Raw genomic sequence first — 10,071 nt, forward strand, 5'->3', positions numbered from 1 at the left:
AATTAGTTTTTTTTTTACTCGCTTTGCAGTTGAAGCTCCCCCAACATCGTGCTGCCTCCAAACATGCAACAAAGGTATATATAAAGAAGTTAGGGCCTTGATTTAAAAAAAAAAAAACAAACATTGTATCCCCTAAAAATATTTTACACATAAATTATTATAGTTGTATCTTCTTTCTAGGCAAAAGCTTTGGTGGCAGTTGGAGGACTTTTCCACCAAGTTGATCAAACTAGCTCTTGGGTGCCTTGGTCTTTTTTGCAGGGACCTTTAGCATAAATTAAACTTGTAATTATTCTTCTAGGAAGAAGAAATGTCATCCTGAACATTCCTGACATTTCTCTTTAGTGACTTTAGGCAAGGATACACCCCCTTTCCCCCCAACAAAAAAAATCAGATCAATCTGTAAACATTCCTTTAAGGTGGCTGTAAAAAATTTAGTGAGCATAAATTGAACCTGCAAAGATTCCCTTGCAGTGAACAGAACCTCTCAGATCTGACCTTTCACGTTTAACCGTCTTCACCAAGGCCCGTCAAAACATCCCTGTAGACCTTTTAGATTTAGCCACAAAAACCTCTAATCCCAAACCTTTGGCATCTTGAATTCTTATGGAATACATGTTTTCTCCCCCCTCAACGTTTATACGCAATTTTACTAATTCAGCTGTCTTTGAAACAATCCATATGCGGTCATAATTTTAGATATTGATTAATTGTTAACTTCTGAATGTGAGCACGTAACATTCCATTGATAGTGTATTGACCTTTTTGATGTCTCTCTTGTTTAAATTGTAAACCAGGTTTTGCGAAGCCAGTCAATGAGAAGTCAGTGAAATATGATTGAACAAACATTTGTCTGCCACATCAGGTCATTTGCCCCACAGAGGTTTCAGCAAAAGCGGCAAGAACTTCCCTTAGACCTTTTATAGAATATAACGGTTACCTTCACACATCATCTTACTCAGCCAATCATTAGGCCTCTCTTTCTAATTGGTATACATCAAACATAACCACAACAGAAAGGGAGAGTAAGTGGAAGATCGAGCTGAGTTCTGTTGCTAACGCAGAGACAACCAGGCAGATGTTTTATCCAATCAGGTTTAAATCGAGGATACAGAGAAAAAAGTTTTGATTGTTTGCTGTTTACGTTTATTTTATTTTATGTGAAGCTCCTGGAAAATCTTTTTTCCTCTACGGTGTGGATATATGTTCAACTTATTCCTTACTCATATAAAGATCCTTCCACCCGAGTCGTTGGGTGTCTTCATGTTTTTCAATTTAACCTTTATTTAGCAAGAAAGTCCTACTGAGATTAAGAACCTCTTTTTCAAGGGAGTCCTTGCGAAGAGGCGGCAAGTGTTTTTTCGTTTTGTGCCTGACAGCATCACAATAAATAAATAAATTAAAATGTTTCATTTATTAGTCAGAGGACAGTTTCTGTTTTAAAACTCTTACAATAAACAGAGACAGGATGAATAGAGACACGTCAGTGGAAAGGCATGCAATATTTCTAAATGTGTTGAATAAGCTATAATGAAACATATGATGGTGCAACAAAAGTCTGGTTATCCACGCGAGCACAATGGTACAGACAGCAACAGGGAGATGAATAATGTATCATGAAGAAAGAGATTAAACAAAGCATATTATTATGTGCCACAAATCCTATTTTACTGTAGATAAGTTATTGTTCAGTGGCCAGATGAAATCCATAAAATGCATTAAAAATGAAACAAATTTCTCAATTTCTTTCTCTTTGTATTGTTGTGTAAAAAAACTGATTTCCAATCAAGATTTAAGTATTTCCGTTATATATAGTATTTATTTTTTTAACTATCCAGATCAGGATCAGTCCTTGTAAGCATATTAAGTGTTTATTGCAAATGTGTAACGTGTGCATTTCACTGTTGCCATCTTTTCAGATAACACGGCAGGCATCTTGGCACGCAGGAGTACGTTCACACGTAAGGATCGAACTGAGTACCTGCTTCCTGTGGTGGTGACCGACAGCGGCACCCCAGCCCTCTCCAGCACCACCACTTTGACCATCAGCGTCTGCAGCTGCCTGCCGGCTGGCCACTGTCCCACAGGAGGGGTGGAAGCACTCGCTCTCTCTGGGGTCAGCATGCAAACCTTGATCGGGGTTTTAGTCTGCCTGGTCATGCTCACTGGTAAGTGTGGAACATGCTACTGAGGTGTGATGGTTACTTTTTTGGTAACCATCACACCGATTTTGGACCATCGCTTGTTTACGGCAAGCAATGGTCAATGTCTGGTATTCCTGGAGTCATTATAGCTATAAATGTAACACTGGAGAACATCGGTCACTGAAATCGTAATGTTTAAAGCCATTCTAAGTAACTTTTTGAGCTGCACTCCCCCTACAGGACCTTTTGAAAATAGCATGTGTCGTAAATACTCGCTCCCCTCCGCATACCCCCCACAGCTACGACACACTGTAACTCTCAAAGCAGATAGAGCCTGGGTCACCAACATGGTGCCCATGGGCCCCGAGCCCCCGAGGTGATGCCCTCGGACCTGTTTAAAAACAGCATCACCCAACTGTGAGCTGCACCAAAAATTTTATTTTATCCTTTTACTTTTCCCTTTTAATCACACTTGCATTTTTATAGATTTAAAAAATGACAAAAGCATGAAAAATTTTAACTTTTACGTAATGTTAAGAGATGAGCTCTTGCTCTTCTAGTTCAAAGCTCAGTACTGGTAGCCCTTCATATGACACAGCACCAATGAAGTAACTCTTAGTTTCAAAAAGGATGGAGAGAGAGAGAGAGAGAGAGAGAGAGAGAGAGAGAGATGTGTGTGTATGCGGATGGATAGTGGCCGGAGTCACTGGCTCACTGTCTGTAGCACAGCAGGAGCTGGTCTATTTATAGCTCTTGTACTTGTTTTTTTTGCAGCCCCTTTGTTCAAAACATTCAAAAATAAGACAAAAAATGCAGACAGAAATGTCCCTGCTTACTACTCTTCTCCTTCCTCTTCTGCCAGGCTATCAGCCCCCACCTCCTCATAATCTTCCTCCAGGGCTGCCATGTCCTCCCTGAAGCTCTTGACGTAGTTGCTTAGGCTGCTTCACGCTGCAGGGAAATGCAACCCTAATCTGATCTTTTTTCCCATATGCGACCCATAGCTGTGTATTTCATGCCAGTGTAAACGGTCCAATTCCAATTTTTTTCAACCCCTAAAAAGTCCGATTTGGGCCACTTCTGTATGTGATACTAATTCGGACGTATCGGATATTTTTCAAAGCGTCCACGGTCTGAACGGTCAAGTCGCGTTTTATCCGTTTTTAAAGGAGAAGTCCGGTCAAAATCAGGATTCAAACTGCTGAAAGTACTTTAAATATAAAATTATTACATACTGTTCAATAAATGATAAGCTTTTCTAATTAAGAGTAATTTTCATTTGAAGGTCCTTTTATGGGGGCAGCCATCTTGGTGAAGAACAGTACTGCCTCCTCTCAGTTTGTGACGTCAAGTCCCAATTCCCTATTTGTCCCCTTGTAAATAAATATCAGTTTTCATGCCAAAAATTTTTTTAACCCCTTAAACAAAGATAGACATGGTACTAAGCATTTAAATGTAAATTAATGCTAATTTTATATTTTAGAGACATAAAAAGACAACAAATAAGCATTAAAGTACGGTTTATGGATTGGGTTCTGCAATGTTATAAAATGAGTATAAAACTCATCTCTGCTCAAAATGGTGAGCTGCACCACCTAATCTACTTAGAGCAGTTATCATCAGTTATTGCAACCGTGAACTGCAGAAAATACGGGCAGCTGTCACGATGAGCTGCAGTGTGTTATGAGGCGGAGGGATATTTCAGCATCACTTAGTTTAGAGCCTAAACAATCGACTTCACTTTCAGACACAAGCCCAAAAAAAACTGCAACCCGCAACTCATGAACTTTACAAGCAACTTTAGAAAAATAAGACCAAAGTCGCATAAAATAAGTGGGCTTCTCAACAGTGAGCATTCTTTCAGAGTGTGTCGTATCACTCCGCCCCTCTGGTTGGGTAAACAAATGTGCCGACAAATTCTACATTATAAAAATGAAAAACCTACCGAAAAGTCTCGTTCTCATGTCATCTTGAACACATTCGTCTTTAAAATGTTGGCTACAGACAACGTGGCCAGAAGCATGAAGGCAAATCCCTTCATGCTCCTTCTTCAAGTTGACAATCCAACAAAAGAACCCGTGGTGTATCATGAATTGGAAAGGTGAAAAAACGAATGTTTTTTTTTTTTCACTTTTACCCAATGCATTGGAACATCTAACTGCCAGGCACATGTTGCTTCCACAATAGCTCTTGCGAATTTCAATGGTGAAGTCCTCTCGAAATCCAATATAATTGTTGTTGATCGCAGCTGTGTACAACAGTTCTTATCGAATTAGCTTGTAGAGCGCAGTGCCTTACCGCAGCATTACGTCACAGGATGTGATGTCGTGCGGCCATTATTGCCAACATTTGGGCAATATGTTAAAGAACAGGATACAATACTAAAGGTTTATGTCTTTCAGATGGTTCCAATGTCTGAGGGGGTCTGTAGAAAACAGTCATGGGTTAATGTGAAAATATAAATTGAAATTGAGGAAAAACAACCCTGAGACTTGCATCCAGATCAATTTTAATTAGCTAGCTGAAATGTTAAGCTCAATGGTGTTGCTTAAATTTTAATGCAGTCTTTCCAAAACGTGAAATGTGTTGTTGAAACATGTTAAAAACCTAAAAGAAAATAGAGAGTTACTTTGATCTCATTTTGACAGATTATTCTCAAAGTGACTTAATGTTGGTTGGTATTTTATGGACTTGTTGAACCATGTTCCTTGCAGTAGACTATGAGTGACACATTGAAGTTACTTAAAATAATCTGTTGTCAGAGCGGCTGCAGGTACCCCCTGCCAGTAGGAACAAAATTGACACATTGCTGTTGCTTAACTTTCAGAGTTAAAAAGTTTAGTTGCCAAATGACCAAAAGTAAAAAGGCTTCAAAAGCGCAAAGTGACAAGCACCTGTTTGGAGGATTGAAAACATTAACTGACTTACAATCTCTTCTAAGAAAGATGTGGATTTAGAGATGATAATGAATCAGATGGAGAAACACTGTTGGGATCAGTTGTCGTGTAGATAGCTGTTTAAACATTTGGGAACAGACTGGCAGATTGGGCAAGAATCCATAAAAAAACTACCAATTATTTGAGACACTAAGATTTACTCAACACCATCTCAGAGAACAAGTTATGCTTTTCACCTCTCTACATCTACCGTACAATAGATACCCCTGATAGAATATCTGCTTTCTTGTGGTGTGAATATTAAGGCCATTGGTTAAAAAAAATTTATATTTTAAAAAAATGAGGGAAATATATTGGATGATTTCTTTGGAACAATGTATGTTGTAAAGTCTGATTGTGAACAACTGCTCAAATTTCAGATGTTGATCCATTGACACAGTTGGACTGCCTGGTGAGGTACAGAACAATTCTCCAAAAACATCCATCTTGTCTGTTTAGGTTTAGGCTTCCAAAGAGAAGTTTCCTCAAAGGTACAACAGACAACGTATTTCGCTTGTGTCACTATTTAATCAGCAATGAGAACTATTTGGCAGAGCTCCACACGCTGCAAAGACGCATCAATTTCCCAGATGCTGCAAAAGAAATACGAGCATGCGTGTACCATTAACAACACTCAGGATTTCTTAAAACTTTTTTGGACTGGTAATATGAAGGGTCAGAGATCAAATATCAACTTCTACATCAATGAGCTTTGAGTGCAGTTTTCCTAGTTTGTCTCATCGAAAAAAAAATAAATAAAAAAATACCTGGGGAACAGCAAAAGGGACGGTTGAACCAGTGACCCGGCAAAACCTCTCCAGGACCCTGGGCTGAGACAGAATAATTAACACCTTTCCCCTCCACTACAACAACAGGCACATTTTCATGTTATGAAGACGTTTGATACTGACTAAAATACCCCCTTTATAACCTGTCCTTGAGGTTTGGTGTCGTAGACCAAGTTCGTTTCCAACAATTTTGGAGAAATGTTTGTTTTTTTGGATGGTCTCTCTTCTCCCATACCCCCTCTGATCACTGAGAACTGTATTCACTGTGTCATGATATATATTTATATTGTGTATATTTTTAAGAGCCTTCTGCTGACGGACAGAAGACTGATTTCTCCATTTCTGTTAATCCTGTTAAATAAGCGACTTCAGCTGTTAGAGTTACCTCACTACCTCACTGTTGTCCTTTACATGGTGCCACTTTAATGTACAATGTCAAATCCATATGCATATAAGTCACCTTGAATGTACATAGTCATCCTAAATCTCTGCTTTATTCCTTTGTATTTTTATTTTTTGATCCACTGTATATATGTGGACACACTGTTTATACCGTATGCACCTTTTCCTCCTTTTGGCACCTTCTTTTGATTATTGAGCCGATGTGTGACAAGTGAATTTCTCCACTGTGAGATCAATAAAGCCCTATCTTATCTTATCTTATCTTATCTTATCTTATCTTATCTTATCTTATCTTATCTTATCATTTAAATCATGCTTCACCTAAATTTAAAGTTTAGGGTGTGCATACTTGAATATTTTTTTTATTTTGTTATAATGCAGAGAGCATATGTCCCACTAAAGTTGTAAGAAGTTATAATTTGACTAACCATTTGATCACATTTGTTTATATAAAAAGAAACTGCCATCTTAACCGGGCTGAGTAGATTCCATAAATCCTCTTAACTTTTAAAACAATTTTGCAGCACAAAAAAAAAAAACCACACACATTATCTATTTTGTCAGGAGCTCTGCCAGATTCCAGGAGTTCATGTTCTGTTTAGTCGCTATTAACAGAACATCTGCTTTGCTTTAAGGCTAAGACATTTTTACTAAGCAGAAACACTTCTTGCAAAGACATAACAGCTTGTTCTTTGTCAGAGGGTGTATGAAACAAGCTGCTGGGCCAGCAGTGAGGTAATGTGTCACATGCTGACATAGATAAGTAGTAGAGAAGTCAGAGCAACAAATTATCAGGACATTTCATTGGTAAACTATCGATAAAGACGTTTAACATGAAACTTTTAGGAAAAAACAAGTCGAGCCATGTTTTTCTGTATTGTTGTTTTCACAACGTCCCTGTTTCCCAGCAGATGTGAGAAAAAGCACTTCCACCTGACAACCATTCGGCAAGTATATGAAACAGCGGGGTTTTTCATTAACAAATTTCCACTTTCATTGTTGAAGCTGCCTTTTGTTAACTCACCAGCGTGCCTTTAACACACGATTACAATATTGGGGCTTGCAGAGCAATGATGTCAGGTAATGAGAGTATTGGTTGCAATACATCAGTAACAATGCCATCCTGGGACACTGATGGGTGTGCATAGTGAAGAGCTTTATTATGACCTTAGCTGCTTTGTGTCCTCCCTCTGCCCATCACATGAAAGATTAATGACAAAACCCGCAATGCTAACACTTCCCAGAGAACAAGAGCCTGTTAAAACAGCAGGAAAAAAAAAGATAAACTCTATTTTAGTATTCTGTGCCTCGTGGAGCATATAAAAGAGTTTACTCTTTATATTTGAGCTGAAATAAAAAAAAAAGTAAAATATTGCCAATGTTTTTTTTTCCATATTTGCAGGAAACATGTTGCAGGAAAACAAATCTGGCTGCTATTATTTTCATGCATGCTCCATCAGGCACCGTATGCTGTGTTTCTTTCTCCTCGCTAAGCTCGTGCCCTGGTGTTTAACTGTAATGATCTCGCACTGTGTTATGTCTGCAGCGCTGTCGGTTCTAATGCTGATGGTGAGGAGGCACCGGCGTAAGCACCAGGAGGGGACGGAGGTGGAGGCGAAGGAGTTGGAGCTGCCTTTCTCCCAGAAGATGCTTCATTACGGGGAAAGTGAGGAGTGGGGAGCCGGCCTGGACTTTTGCCAGCCTGTCGTCCCACTGCGCCCTCATCCGAGGAGGAGGGAGAGGAGGCTGCGCAGAGAGGAAGTCAGGGCCAGCATACGGATGTCACTCCGAGAGTCACACCTCATTGGGCCAGAGGACGAGGTCTTCAGGCAGTTTATCCTGGACAGGCTGGCAGAAGCTGATCAGGATCCTTATGTCCCACCGTTTGATTGCCTTCGGACTTATGCTTATGAAGGGTCAGGGTCCCCCTCAGGGTCTTTGAGCTCACTGGACTCCTCCTCTTTGGAATTTGAACCTGAAAAGCCTGTGTTTAACTCCAAGCCTTATGTAGTGAGGCTCACCCCTTGGTATGGCGGAGCAGAGGAGGACACAATATTCTAAATAACTATTTTAATGTTTTGTATTTTTATATTATTAATAATACTTGTTAAGGGCTGACCAGACCGTTTACAAAACTTTGTGTAGAACCCATACTAAAACTGTACGTACACCCAAAAAAGGGCATACCCCCACCCCCAAAAAAAGGAATTATGATTTATAAAACCATGCACACGCACACCAGCACGCAATTTCCCTTTATAGATCACAGCTGTACCTGAATGTTTGCATACCTGGTTCCTCCTCAGGTTCTGCCCTCTGCAGGCCCAGATTCAACCATAAATGGTCGATGCAAAGCACCTCATGAATGAATCTGTATTTAAATGAGTCAGCTGATTTCTTTTTCATGGTGTAACGGCCACCATGGAGAAAGAGCAGAGAATCAGTCAAAAAAATTTCACTGAGAGGAGTTTATTAAATGTGAAAATCAGAGGTAAAAGCAAAAGATGTTGTCCACATTAGAAGAACTTGTTAAAAAGTGAAATCGATTGCAGTTTTAGGCCGGAGATGAGCCTCGCGGAGCTTATGGGATGATCCACAGCTGAGCGCCGCATGGCTGTGAGCAGTATTAAAGCACACCTTCTCTGCGCTCTGGGGTTTGGAGAGCAGGTTAGGACCCAACACGTGGGGGGTTTATATACACTGTCCCCTGTAGGTTATAGCAGAATGCAATACTTGGAATCTCAAGCAAAATATTTGCCAGTCGTCATCACTGGCCAGGAAATCTTCCATCCCTGAGACTGCACTCCCTCCTAATTCTCCCATTTTCAAGGTCTTCCAGCAGCGCCACTGAATCCGCTGTGCAGTATTACACAGAAGTGTATTCAACCGTTTACAGCAACTAAAGTAATTGCCTCACACCTTGTCAGAATTTATCTGTTAATTAGCGGTACGCGTCACCCTGAGAGGAATGTGATGGTAGAAAACCTTGATAAAATGTTGCGTGGACTTTTGTTTAAGATTTAAGTTGGCTTAAGGGCATTTTTTTAGTTATTTGAAAGGTTGTTTTGTGTCACCAGCTCAAGAGTGAATAACAGTGGGGTTTTGAATGCTTATAATAAAGCTGATCTATGAAATCTGTTATGGAGTGAAATTGAACATCTGAGAGGAATCATCGTTCAGTTGGCTGTCTCTGTGAGGACAGCATATTTTCCTGCCAAGTTTTTTTTTTTACAGATCCCAACTTTTATGGGGAAAGTGATGTACACACATTTCATGCCTTATTTTGTGGATATGCAAGCTTTATAAACGAGACCCCAGGACAGTTCATGTTCTGTAAGCTTTAATCAAACACATGATGGTGATTTCTTACAAGGTATTCACACCTCATGGACATGTTTCACACTATGTCACGTAACAACCACAAACATTAACATATTTTATTAGGGTTTTATGTGGTGGATCAATAAAAGGGAGAAAAGATTTAAAAGAGGAAGAAAATTTATATTTTTAAATATTTTACCCAAAAAACAACAAGAAATGTGCTTACTACTCAATAAAATCCAGTGCGAACAACAATTTTCAAGTCTTGCCACACTTTCTTCATCATATTTTGGTCTGTAGTTTGACACATACATATGCTTTAATTTGAACCATTCCACTGTAGCTTTGGTTGTATGTTAAGGGTGTTTTGTAGGCTCTATCAGATTTATATTTAGTATGGCCTTATATTTAGGTCAATGCACCTTTCCACCAATTCTGACCAGATTTCTTGTCCTTGCTGAATGAAAGGATCCCCACACC

At 39.5% G+C, this 10,071-nt stretch overlaps 1 protein-coding gene across 4 annotated transcripts in view; it reads left to right on the forward strand.

The window, feature by feature from the left end:
* cdh19 (cadherin 19, type 2) overlaps positions 1-9,619 on the forward strand; it is a 52,717-nt gene extending 43,098 nt beyond the window's left edge. For 3 of the 4 annotated variants that reach the window (XM_036129318.1, XM_036129317.1, XM_036129316.1), the window contains 2 exons: positions 1,920-2,168; positions 7,817-9,619. In XM_036129318.1, the coding sequence (XP_035985211.1) occupies positions 1,920-2,168; positions 7,817-8,331 (764 nt within the window). In that variant the 3' untranslated portion in view covers positions 8,332-9,619. Of the gene's footprint in view, positions 1-1,919; positions 2,169-7,181; positions 7,218-7,816 lie in introns of all 4 variants that reach the window. The other variant, XM_036129319.1, reaches the window with a different exon arrangement.
* Positions 9,620-10,071: the final 452 nt, after the last annotated feature.

Source organism: Fundulus heteroclitus, unplaced genomic scaffold (assembly GCF_011125445.2).
Source record: "Fundulus heteroclitus isolate FHET01 unplaced genomic scaffold, MU-UCD_Fhet_4.1 scaffold_155, whole genome shotgun sequence".
In the NCBI taxonomy this organism is placed as follows: Eukaryota; Metazoa; Chordata; class Actinopteri; order Cyprinodontiformes; family Fundulidae; genus Fundulus; species Fundulus heteroclitus.